The sequence below is a fragment of the Neophocaena asiaeorientalis genome, unplaced genomic scaffold, assembly GCF_003031525.2.
Source record: "Neophocaena asiaeorientalis asiaeorientalis breed wild unplaced genomic scaffold, Neophocaena_asiaeorientalis_V1.1 scaffold220, whole genome shotgun sequence".
In the NCBI taxonomy this organism is placed as follows: domain Eukaryota; kingdom Metazoa; phylum Chordata; class Mammalia; order Artiodactyla; family Phocoenidae; genus Neophocaena; species Neophocaena asiaeorientalis.
Window position 1 is genome coordinate 2,691,129 of NW_020174042.1, and position 12,781 is coordinate 2,703,909.

The 12,781-nt window shown below is 51.1% G+C and overlaps 1 protein-coding gene across 6 annotated transcripts in view; it reads right to left on the reverse strand.

The window, feature by feature from the left end:
• Window positions 1-6: 6 nt before the first annotated feature.
• Window positions 7-12,781, reverse strand: part of FAM219A (family with sequence similarity 219 member A) — a 54,498-nt gene continuing 41,723 nt past the window's right edge. Inside the window, exons 2-6 of one of the 6 annotated variants that reach the window (XM_024753877.1) lie at window positions 7,011-7,059; window positions 3,913-4,015; window positions 3,579-3,659; window positions 2,899-2,953; window positions 7-2,342 (exon numbers count right to left, since the gene is read on the reverse strand). In XM_024753877.1, coding sequence (XP_024609645.1) covers window positions 2,187-2,342; window positions 2,899-2,953; window positions 3,579-3,659; window positions 3,913-4,015; window positions 7,011-7,059 — 444 coding nt within the window. In that variant the 3' untranslated portion in view covers window positions 7-2,186. The other 5 variants (XM_024753876.1, XM_024753874.1, XM_024753873.1 and 2 more) reach the window with 5 other exon arrangements.

A 12,781-nucleotide genomic window follows, 5' to 3' on the forward strand; every position in this document is an offset into this window, starting at 1 on the left:
CGGGGCGGGGACGGGGAGGAGAAACAGGCTCAGGTGGGGGCCAGTATGGGCCGTGTGAGTCCTGCAGGTGTCTTCTCCGTCCTTGCCTCCCTTTGGCATTTTCTCATCATCTAACCGGGGTCCCTGCACTGGAGGAGTTAGGCGTGGGTTGGAGGAGTTGAGGGTGGAGAGCTGCACCTTAGCACTCAGGAGCTGGCAGTCCCTGGGTGTGGTGCAGGGAGAGGTGCTACCCCTCCTAAGCCAGCAGCCTTACTCTCTCTTCTCACTGCCCTTGCCCCCTCCCAACTCCCACCTCCCAGGACTGGCAGCCAGGAACTGGGCTGTGTGTGTGTCCTGTGCATGTTGGCACCATGTGAGTGGTATATATTAGAGTGGATTGGCCAGCACATGGGGGAGGTCAGCATGGAGGAGTGGCCCTGGGATACGGGGTTTGTGCGGCATAGACCTGACCAGGCGTGGGCTATCTGTGCTTTTGCTTTCCTTCGCACGGGGCAGATCTATACTGCCCAGGCCCAGGGGAGGGCCTTGGTCACCTTCTCCCTCTTGATTTTCATCCTCAGCTTTTCTAGCCACCACCCCCACCCCTGCCACCACTGAGAAACAGCAGCAGAAGCAGTAGTACATACATTCTGACTCTCAGACACCCACACAGCTACATACACCATAGATACTCACATACACGTGCACATCCACAGACACACACAGACACACACTCACACATTTCCCAAAAGATCCGATTGTACTCAGGCATTACACAGGTCCCACAGGAACTTCCCCCTCTCTTTTCCACCATAGGAGGAAGCAATGAATGATGTGCAACGCAGGAAGCCACCAGATGTACTCAAAAGACAACACAGAGACCTCCTTATCCACCTCCACAGAAATTCCTATGAAGAAATTCCTTCAGGTTTGGAAGAACCTTAAAAATAATTTCAGATGCTGCTCATTGTACAGTGGAGGGAACTGAAAGCCAGAGAATATAAATGGCTTGTTGGAGGTAACGGGGAGAGTGCCAGAGCCTTCTGACCGCCAGCCCACTGCACTGCTGGGCAGCCTCTCACACTGTTAACAGGCCACACAGTCACTTCCCCGCCGCGGACGCCCCAGACATCTGGAGACACAGGCCCAATGCAGAGATGTAGACACACGCCCTCACAGCCCCAGGCACACACACGTTCTGCCAAGCTGTCCCTGCCATACACATGCAGCCACTGTATTCTCTTAGGCTTGCTTCCTTGAAGATTCTTCCTGGGAAGCAGCCTCTGGGATCTTGGGCTAGAGTGAGACCGGAATGGGGCATTCGAGGCCAGCCTTAACTCCTGCTTCCAGCCAGGGACAGAGACCAATGAATGGAACAGAAGTGTAAGTGTGTGTGTGTGTGTGTGTGTGTGTGTGTGTGTGTGTGTGTGTGTTGGGTGGGGGGATGAGGCAGGGCACAGAGAGACAGATGCATTAGTTAGGGGCAGGTGAGGGCAGATCATACCACCCTAAACTCTGGCTGTCTGTAATGCCCACCTCACCCTCCACACAATCCAGAGAGCAAGGAAGGGGGTGAATGAGGCAAAGAGGAGAAAGAAGGCAGTGATCCCCAAGGGTGGGGGACAATATCCCACTGGGCAGCTTTATCAGGCTTCCCATCTAGAGATGAGGGTAGAAACGCAGATGGTACGTGGGCCAGCTGGGGGGCATGTGGAGGCGGCTCTAAGGGGCTGCGCCCTGCCCCTACTGCCCTGGGCCTTTCTCCTTCCCAGCCCCTTTCCTTGGCTGGTGCTGGGGGATTCATGGCTTCACGTGGGTGGGTCCAAACCCCTGGCTTTGTGATCCCTCCCCCACTCATTACTGTTGGCCTCCCTGCAGTCCAGTCACCCCTTTCCTCTACTGGGCTGCAGCTTTGGGGAGGGGGCAGGATGCTGGGCGAGGTCCCCCAAGTAACTGAACAAACCGCCCCCTCCCCTCCTCAGCACTCCCGGGGGTGGAGAGAGACCCGGTTTTGGTTTCTCCGGCTCCATGAACACACAGAGGTACACGTCCTACCATAGGAGGAAGCAATGACTGTTACGAGGTTGGCGGCTGTAGGGTGTGCGGGGGCCGGGGGCAGGTGGACGAGCTGGGGAGGGGTTGGCCCCTGCCTGGTCCAACCTGGCCCCCGGCGGCCCCACCCCGGCCGGCCGCAGCGGCCCCGCCAGCTACTGAATGTGGCAGGCGGTGGAGGACGTGGCCTGGCAGCACATGCAGGTGGGGTTCACAGACTTGGGGGGGATGAGGTCCAGGTCCTCATCGTCGGGGATCTCGTCTAACCGGTAGCCGTCCTTCAGCAGCTGGATGTTCAAATCTTGGTTGATCTGCTGTAGGCAAAGGGGAGGGAGGTCAGGCTCGGGACCATCTGGAGGCACTACGCAGGGCTGGGGCCACATGCCCAGGCCATCGGCGCCCAACCTGTTGCATCCTAGGTCTCTCCAAAACCCCAGGCTTTGCACCTCCTCGGCCCCAGCCTCAGTTCTGGCCTCCCTTACAAGCACGTCCCCCTGGGGCCCCACCCCGCTACACACCACACCCCATTCTAAGGGCAACTTCCCACCTTAGGTCCTGCCTCTATTCAGGCCCTGCCCTCATTTCAGGCCCACTCCAGTAAGGTGTCATCTAGGTAAGGGCCCTGTTCCTGTTCCAACCCGGGTCCAAGCCCCATCCCTAACCCTGGGCTCCTGGCACTAGAGGCGGAGTCCAAGGCCTCACCTTTCTTTCCGGCCATATCTTATCCCAGGCCCCAACCCCCCGCATGGGCTCCGCCTAGCTTTGCCCACTGCTCCTCTCAGGGTGTGATTTGGCGTTGGCCCCACCCCTTCTCTTGGAGGTGGGCCTGCTTACGTGTGTTTAGGACGGGAAGGGATGGGGCCTCACCTCAGCAGAGGAGTAGCCAGAGGAGGAATATCTGGACATGTCAAAGTCATCATCACTGGCCGCAGGGGAAAGAAGACAGAGAGGAAGTGACTCCCAGATATTAAATAGAAAACTCTCTTTACCTCCCCCCACCGCCATCAGTCAACACCTCAGCCCTCCCTGACACTTCCAAATAAACAGCACGGTCTCAGTGAAAACGGTGCTTGCTGTGCGAATGCAGTTTCAAGACAGGTTCCCTAGCTCCACCCTTCTAAATTAATTGCCCCCCTTAGCCTCCTAAATCCCCCAGAGCCCTCCCTCCTTTTTTTTCTAGGCTCAAATTACCCTGGTTTGTTGGGTTTTCCCAAAGTCCAGATCTAGCCAGGTATGTTCCCAGCAGTAGGGCGCCTTCCTCAGAGGGGGCAGGGTGCCATGCAAGGCATCAGGGCCCATTTTAGGGGCAGCCATTGGATCAGCTGTCCCAGGACAGCAGCAGATTGCATAGTTGCCTTTTCCTCTCTCTGCTCTCTCCCACCTCCAGGTAAAAAGTTCCATTCCTTGCGGGGGTTCACAATTGGAGAGCTCCCGGCTGAGGAACACCCCAATTCCAACAATATAGCAAGTACGTCCTGTACAGCCCACTTGTGTGTTTGCACAGGCTGCTGTGGCTTGCCCGGCTGCCCCAATGTCTCTGTACACACCTGTCCGTGTCAAGGGCTACCAGTGGCTTCTCGTCTGGGCTCTGGTCAAGCGAGGAGTAGCCTTTATTGGGGACGACCAGCCTGGGTGGAGAATTGTGGGGACTGGATTGGCAACTGAAGCACACAAGCCTGGCAAGGAACTGGGTTAGGCTGTGCCGACCACCTCCCTCACCCTACGCCACCCTCGCCACCTTGGATCCTGGGAGGCCCTCTCCTCTCAGAGAGGAGCTGGGCCTGAGGAGGGAGGGAAGACGGGAGGCTCAGAACCAGCAGAGATAGGTGCTGGCTGGCAGGGCCCTGGTAGGGTGGAGCGGGGTGGGGGTGGGGCCTCTACCTTGTCCGGGCCATGACATTGTTCTTCTTGGGTTGCTGGTTGACGGGGCTCCCCATGCTACCATTCTTCAGGGAGCCCTTCCGGGCCAGCTCCCGCTGCTTCTCTACAGGGGAACACGGGAAGGAAGCTGTGTCCTGCCCCCAGGGGCACCCTGCCTTACTGTTCGGGGCAGCCTGGGCTGGGCCTCCATGGTGAAACCCCTTGCTTCTCTAAGAACTGAGGCAGGGATCCAACTCCAGGCCCTGCTGCTTGGGAGAGACAGTACTTGGCTCTGCACAACCTAAAGCAGATAGTGAGGGGGCAACATGAGGAGGCTGACCCCTGTCTTCCAGGAGCTGTACTCCCAAGTTGGGCAGCTAGTGTGTGCTTGATTCCAGAGAAAGGTTGGAGCAGGAAACATAGAGCAGAAGGATGGCAGGGCTTCCTGCAGGTGACACCTTGAGATGGAGAGAGGAGGGCATTCTAGTAAGGAGGGAGAGTGTACAGAAAAATGCACTTAGAAGTTGAGTGTAATAAGTGTGGATGTGGATGGGATGGAGGGGTGAAGATGGAGGGAGGTCACTCTAGAAAAGTAGGATACATTTATTCAGTCATTTATTTATTCAGCAAACATCTGTGTCACCAGTCATGTCTCAGGTCCTGTGCTAAGCGGCTGGGGGCTCCCTCTGATTACAGACTCAGAGCATGAAGGCCTTGAATGCCAAACAGATGAGTTAGGGATTAATGCAGAAGGAAAAGAAGCCACTGAAGGTTGTAGAGTGGGAGGGGCAGATGGGGCTGGCAGGGTAAGGGGCAGGAGGCTGGGGGAGCCCCTCTGCCTAGACTACTTCTGACTCCTCTGTCAGCCTCTGAATTCTCTGAGGCTCCATAGCCTACCAGATTCATGGGACTGGCAACCAGGTGACCCATTGCCTCATGTGTGGCCCTGTTACCAGTAGCCAGTTCCTGCCTGGGCCCTAGAGGAGGCCTGGCTACCCATTCCTCCTTGTCATTTCAGCCCCGATGTAGGAAAAAGGACTGCCAGGGGAAAGCTCTCATAAAATAACCACAAGCTCCAGAGAGGAAGGATGGGATGGGCATTTCCAGCTACTGTGACTCTGGAATTTCCTCGACCTCCATGTCTCCGTGTCTCTCATCTCCCAGTCTCTAACCCTTTTTCTTTGCCACTGCTCACCTAACTCCCTCAAACCTGCCTCCACCTCCTTTCCAGCAGGCAGCACCTGCCATTACCACCCCAAGCCTCTAGGGGGTGCAATTCGCCTTAAAGTTCCTGGTGGGGATTTTCCTCAGTGCAACTGGAACGAGGTTGTGAATTTTCTAGAGGAGCTTTGGTGGTAATGTAATGGGCAGGACAAAAGAGTGTCATTTTATTTTATTTATTTCATTTTATTTTATTTCTTAAGTGTTATTTTAAAAGCATGTTGGAATTGTTTGAAACTGAAAAAATGCTAACAATAAACTGGGAAAACAAAACTACAGACTACTATGCAACTATTTAAAAGAATGAAGTCATTCTCTATATACTGATATTGGAAGGGGCTCTAAGACATTAAGTGGAAAACAAAAACAAAAACGAAAAAAGTTTCAGAAAATATGTACAGTATGATACCACTTGTGTTAAAATAAAAAATAAAATGAAAAAACTGAAAAACGCTTGGAATGATGATCTCTGGGGAGGAGAATATGATGGGCGAGAGTAAAGGAGAAGTTATACTTGTTAAAATATTTGTATTGTTAAACAATAATAAGCAAATAAAACTGGCTGCTCAAAAACAGTTTGAGTTTGGTGTCCTGGGACAATGAACAAATTCCACTGAGAGGACTGCTCTCTTGTTTAGAAAAACAGCCTGAGGGGCTCCCCGGATTTGGTCTGGAAGGAGAAAAACAAGGTTAACAAAAAGCTGAATAACATAACAGGACTCTGTGAAAAGGAGTCCTGGCAGCTGCAGAGGGAGAATGTTTTAGAACAGATGGGAAAGGGTTCTCAGGACTAAGGAGGGGTCCAGTATTTGATGGGCAGCTGGAGCCTGAGGAGAAAGATGGGCAGGAGGGTGGCAGGGATGGCAGAGAAGTTTGGAAGGATAGTGACAGCCTGTATTTAATTGTTAACTCTTTCCTGGATGCACTATGTTATAACTTCTCTTCGTGAAAACAAATTTTTATTTTTTTATTTTTATATTTATTTATTTTTGGCCGCACCTTGTGGCTTGCGGGATCTTAGTTCCCTGACCAGGGATCAAACCCAGGCCCTCGGCAGTGGAAGCACGGAGTTCTAACCACTGGACCGCTAGGGAATTCCCGAAGGCAAATTATTAATTACAAGCCTGTTTATGCATGGCAGACTTGGGTGAGTGAAACTGGTCCCTGAAGGGAGAGACGCAGTATTCGGCGTAGGGTGAAGTGATAGCAGCAGCTGCAGGAGCTCTGGGCCATGGTTGGGAGACATGTGACTTCAAAGGAGCAGGCTGTAGCATAAACTGACTTTGGAGTGGACGTAAGATAAACCCCCAAGGGAAAGGTGACCCTGGAAAGTGGGGGAGAGATTTGGGTTTATTAAGAAACTATGGGAAAGCTCCCCCAAACAGGAGCCGATGAGATCCTGAGATCTCCAGATAGGCTGACATAGGAATGGGGAGAGGGGCTCAGCTTCTAGGTTTTGGGAGCCTCATTCCTTTCTACCCCTCAGACACAGCAACCGACACCCCACCTCTAAGGCAGCTTCCTCTTAGCCTGGTCCAGTGTTTGATGGGACTGCCAACCCACTCTCTGGGGTTCCATGCTTTTACCCCTGCAGCTATCCCCTGGAATACCTGGAGCCTTCTTGGCCTCAGAGATGCCTCTAGAGTTCTGGGCTCCTGTAGAGAACTGTAATTTTCCTCTTGGCCTTGCAGGAGATAAGGTGCCTGGCGGTGCCAATGACTTGGTGGCTGGAGTCTTGGAATCAGCTAGCCTGAGTTGGTTTATTTGTGGCACCTCATTGTAGACCCAGCCCAGAGCACCTTGTCTGTCCACTCCCCACATATCCCTCACCCCCCAGACACACTCACCCAGCTTCACTTGGAGCGGGGATGGTTTGTAATTCATGGCTACTGACTCACCCTCCCGGGCGTCACAGTCTCCGTCTGAGATGGAGGCGGCGGCTGGGTCCTGGGGGAGAAAGCAGAGAGATAGGGAGCTGTTAAGAAGTGAACACAGTGGGCTGCTCTCACCTGTCCTCTGGAGGTATTTTTCCCTGGCAGCAGGCAGGGTATTCAGGGAGGGAGGGACAGACCCATCTACCACGGGAGGAAGACACTGAGCTGGGTGGAAGAGCTACTTACACCCACCTGGGTGTCTATCTTTTAAGTCCTGTGTGATCCACCTCCCCCAGGAAGCCTACCGCAATTCCTTAAACCCAAAGGACCACCTTCTCCAACCTCCCATACTCGTTGCCCTGTTCCTCAGGGCCCTTCCTATGTACTTGTTTGGAAAGGTCTTTCTAGATTCCTGTGAATTTAAGTCTGCATTAGGTCAGGGTAAGTGCTCCCTGAGACAGGCCTTCTCCCTCTGTTTCCCCTAGCACTGAATGATCCCTTCACAGGATCCAGAGAACTGACTGTCCAAGCCAGGCTAGACTTCAAGGCTGCAGCCACAGCAGTTCTAATGAGGACTTCTCCATTTCACAGATGAGTGCTAAAGAGTGTCTCCTGCGAGAACCTAAATGGTTGGCTGGGAAAGGTAGGTGAGAAGACAAATAATGACAAATCAGCTGGTGGCCAGTTAGTCCTGTGTTGCCCACACAGGGCTTGACGCTACAGATGACAAGGAAGGTAGGAAAGCATGCATCCTGTGCGTCGTCCAGGGTCTGCAACTGTTTCGATCTCCCTCACTGCCCTCCTTACTGACTTCTTCCCATTGCGATGGGCGCCGTGCTGCCCAGAGTCCTACTCTAGCCTCACCATTCCCTCCCAAACACCCCAAATCTCTGCTACAAGATCCAGGGCCTTGGCCCACCCTGCCTCAGTCAGTTGGAAGGGGCCGGAGCCATTCACATTCTCCCTGAGAAACTAATGACCAACCATCGATACAGGTGCTGCCACCCTAACCATCTGCCTAGGGTCACAGAGTGGTATGCCTAAGGTCTAAGGATTGCAGAGAGGATCCAGGGCTGTGCCTGCTCTGCCTCTGGGGACCAGGGAGCACAGACAGATAGGCAGGCAGAATGCTCCAGGCCCAGGGATCTGAGTGGCTTCTGGTGACCCATCAAGGGAAGGGTATATAGCCATTAGGGTGATTTCTGTTCCCTTTAGAATGAAGCAGTGGGGATGAAAACACGCTTGTCACTAAGGGAAAAGGGAAAAGTCTAGCATGTTTGGGAGGGAAATCCTGGCCTTGTCTATGTTTCCTTAGGCCATTCAGAGTGCAAGGCCCAGGGTGGGCTGTGTTGCCATAGTGGTTTGTGAGTTCCCGAGGGCAGAACCTGGGCCTGTGTCCTCGATTTCCATCCTTAGCTGTCCTTGAGGGGGATGGGACAGGAAGGCAGAACAGGTGTGAGGGGGGGCGGGGAGCTGCAGTGCCTGCATCCCAGGCAACTTCCCATGCCACAGTCTTTCCAAGTCCCTCATCCTCTGCCTCCCTGGCTCAGCTCCTTCTTGGGAGACTGATTACTGGCAGCATCTATCCCCTGCAGCCCTGGAGCAGGAGGCCTCTAGTGGCCTTTACATGCCTCTCTGTGGCCAAAACAGCCTCGCAAGTGCTGCCTGTAGGGAACGTGGAGACCTGACGGCTGAGCTCTAGGCTGCAGGGAAGGCTCACTCCCAAAGCAGCCTGAGGGCGGGCTTCTCAAAGGGTAAAACCCATAAAACGTGCCTGTGGAGCCCTACCAGGGAAGCAGTGGCAGATTTCCAATTTCCTCTACTTTTTCTGTAGCATTTGTCACATGTCACACATACCACATCCATCTGGAAATGGTTTTCTCCGCTGGCTTCCAGGACACTATGCCCCTTGGCTCATCTTGCCTCTTTGACAATCATCCCTGCCTCCTCCAACAGCTAACTTTAAGAACTCAGGCTCTCAGGCATTTGGGGCTAACTTTCCCTCCTCAGTGCAGATGAGTTCATCAGGCTGGAAGTACTAGGTAGCAACACTGGAGGGAGGTGGTGCAGGAAGGATGGGGGGCTGGGAAGCTGTTGAGCAACTCTGGTCACAGGGACCCACGTGTGGTCCCTGCGGCTACTGGGCAGGTCCTAGTGGCATTTGGTCCTTGAGTGAAACTGCCAGTCCCTTTGGGTCAAGAGCCAGGGTGCAAAGCCCTAGACTGAGAGGTCCCATGCAAACTCATCATTCAGCATCTCCCCGTCATTGTCCATGATAGAAGGCCATCTTAGTGGCAGGAACAAAGATCTCTGGCACTGTGCCTGCAAACTCAAGCCTTTACTATGGGCTTCCTGTATGTCTTTCCTGAGACATGCAGCCAATGCACCATGACCATCACATGGAAATGTAATCAGGGAGACTAAATGTGAAATATTCACGAATATAAGTATCAGAGAGGAATCCAGGCAGGAGGAAGCATCTGGCTCCAAGAAATCAGGGAGAATTTAAAATGCCCCAAAGGACACCTGACAGGAGTTAGCTAGATCCAGGAACTAGAGTGGCGATTACCAAGATTGTTAATAAACACTCAGCAGAGACAGACATTGAGATGCATCTCTAACAGCAACCTATGTTTCTACAACCCTGCATACAAATTCTCCAAAGACTACAGAGATGATTAATAGCTCAATCTCACTGTTTCTGGGACAGAATATATAGGCTAATGGCCAATGTATAACTAGAGTATGTATAACTAGAGTATGGCCAGTATAACTAGAGGAAGGAAAAGTGCCAGAAGAATCTTTAAGAGTTAGTCTGGTCCAGTGCTTTTCATTCAACTGTGTTTCCTGAACCCTGTGCCTTGGGCAGGGCTGAGTGAGAGAGGAAAGTAATAAGAGGGGATCTGGCTTGCCTTCAACCAGAATAGATCCGTTTTGATTTCATTTACATATCAGCCTTTCTGCAAGATTTTGGTTGAAGAAAGGTTTTATTGCTTTTTTAAAAAGGGTGGGGGAGGGGTTTAAAACACATTGATTTAGTCAAATCTTTTAAAAATGCTTTACTATAGAACTTATTAAATTTACAGGAAAACAGAGAAAACAATACAGGGAGACCAGTTTAGACTATTCTTTTAAAAAATCCTGGGGACTTCCCTGGTGATCCAGTGGATAAGACTCTGCTCTCCCAATGCAGGGAGCCCGGGTTCGATCCCTGGTCAGGGAACTAGATCCTGCAATGCATGCTACAACTAAGAGTCCGCATGCTGCAACTAAGAGTCCACATGTTGCAACTAAGAAGTCCGCATGCTGCAACTAAAGATCTCTCATGCCGCAACAAAGGTCCCGCATGCCAAAACTAAGACTTGGTGCAGCCTAGATAAATGTTTTTAAAAAGTTAAAAATCCTCTAAAATTAAAAAAAAAAAAAGATCCCTCTTTAAAAAAGAAAATCCTGGCTCCTCTGTTTACTAGCTGTGTGATCTGGGATTTAGTTTCCTCATCTGTAGAGTGGGACTAATACTAATACCTATGTCAAAGGTTTCTGTGAGGATAAAGTGATACTATGTAATCTAGAGCTTAATATGTAAGCATTTAGAATAGTAGTTAGTATACTACATACTGAGCACTACATTTGTGCTAGCTATAAAGTTTTTATTAGTACAGGCTCCGTGGGACCCACACAATCATGAACAATGTGCCCTGGCAGTGACTGATCCACAGCAGCAGCCCTGGCACCACACATGTTGGGGCCTGGCTTATGTGCGAAGGTGTCTGTGGAATAGATGCTCCCTCCACAGGGTGAGGAGGGGCCTGATCAGGGGGCATTCTGTCTTCTCTCTTGCCTCACTTCATTATGCTGCATTTCTCTCACTTATTTAACAGTGGTAGGCCTGGGGCTCATAAAGATAAACAGAAATAGGCCCATCCTTGAGGAACTCCCAGTAATTATCAGTAAATGTAACAAGGGCCATAAAAGTAGAAGGAAAGGAACAAAGAAGTCAGAGAAAACTTCACAGAGGAAGACACTTGAAAAGATCTCAAAACATCAGTTCACCAGTTAGCTTAAGAGGAAGGAGGAAGGATGTTCAGGGAACATCTGCAAAGGCTCAGAAGCCTGAAACTAGCATTGCATATTCAAGGAACAGTATTTTGCTATAGTTGAAATCTAGAAGGCATGATGAAAAGTGGCAGGAAATAAAGTTGTGGGGCCAGGAGGGCTCAGACTGCAGGAGAGGATGGGTCTTGATTTTGTTCTTTACTCAGAATATGATGGGGAGGGCTTCCCTGGTGGCTCAGTGGTTGAGAGTCCGCCTGCCGATGCAGGGGACACGCGTTCGTGCCCCGGTCCGGGAAGAGGAAGCCAGTGAAGCCTTGAGTGGGGGAGTAACATGATCAGATTTGAGGTGGAGAAGGACCCTCTCATAGCCATATAGAAGATGGAGGGGAAGGGAATGAGACTGAAGGTCAGAAAACTACTGCAACAGTGCCAGCAGGAGATGACAGGGACCTGAGCTAAACAGAAGCAGAAGATAAAAGGCCAGAAAGGAGGATGTTAAAGAGGGTAGAGTGGCAGACTTTAGAGATAAGATGGAGTCCAGACATTCCTAGTTTTCTGTTTGGAGTAATTGGGAAAGGGGCACTAATTACTAAAACAGACAATGCAGGAGAAGGCATAACTACACTCAGGGAAAATTAGATGAACTCAGTATGGGACATGTTGAGCCCTGAAGTGGCTTTTGGACACTTAGATGGCATCATTAGTCAGTAGGAACTGAGGTTTGGGATCTCAGGAAAGAGATGTGGACTGGTGGTGATGGAAGCCCACAGAGGAGAATAAGTCTTCTCAGGAAGAATGAGCACAGTGAAAAGAGATAGGAGCCAAGAATGGCGTCCTGAGGAGCATCCAATATTAGGGAATGAGTGGAAGAAGAAGATTGAGTAGGAGCAGAAAGACGAGATCTAGGAAGACCTTCAAGTAGTTTCAAGGTGGAAGAAATCAACAGGGTCAAATAAACACATGAGTCCATAAGATAAAGACAATATTTAGAAATAAGGAAGTCACAGGTGGCCTCAGCAAACAGAGTTTTGGTTGAATGGTAAGAACAGAGCCCAGATTCCAGGGGGTTTAGGAGGGAATAGGAGATGAGGAAGTAGAGACAGTGAACACAGGCTATTTTTTCAAGGAGTTAAACTGCGAAGAGAAGGAATGAGAGTGAATGACTGTCAGAGGGAGCTTTGGAGCTGAAGGATTCTTTGGAGCTAGGGAACACCTGACCACTGTCCTAGACTGAAGGGAAGGAAGTTGGGTCAACAAGGAGATGTTTGATGGAGCATGGTCTTTGAGGAGTCAAGAGAAGATGGAACCAGAATCAGACCAGAGGAGGAAGGCTCCTTGCTGAAATGGAAGGGAGGTGAAGATGGGTGGGGGATGCAGATAACATGGAGGCAGAAAGGTGGGTGGAAAGTTAAGGGAGTTCATTCCTAAAAGCCTAGTTAAGTAAAGAAGGGGGTGAATGCTAAGGGATTGAGGAAAAGAGGGATACTTGGTGGCTAGCCAGGAGTGGAAGGAGATCAGACTGGTGGGGGTCCCAGCTACACAATCCTCATCTTTCACCTACCCTTGATCTCATCTTCAGGATGAAAGGTACTCTCCGTGGTGCTGAACAATTCTGCCTTTGTCTTGTGGACTGAGCACAGATGATTCAAACGACATGATTCAATTTTCACTTTCCCACAGGAAAGGTAACCTCTGTCCTCACCTTCAAGCACTAATTTTCCAGAAGATGGAAATTGAAA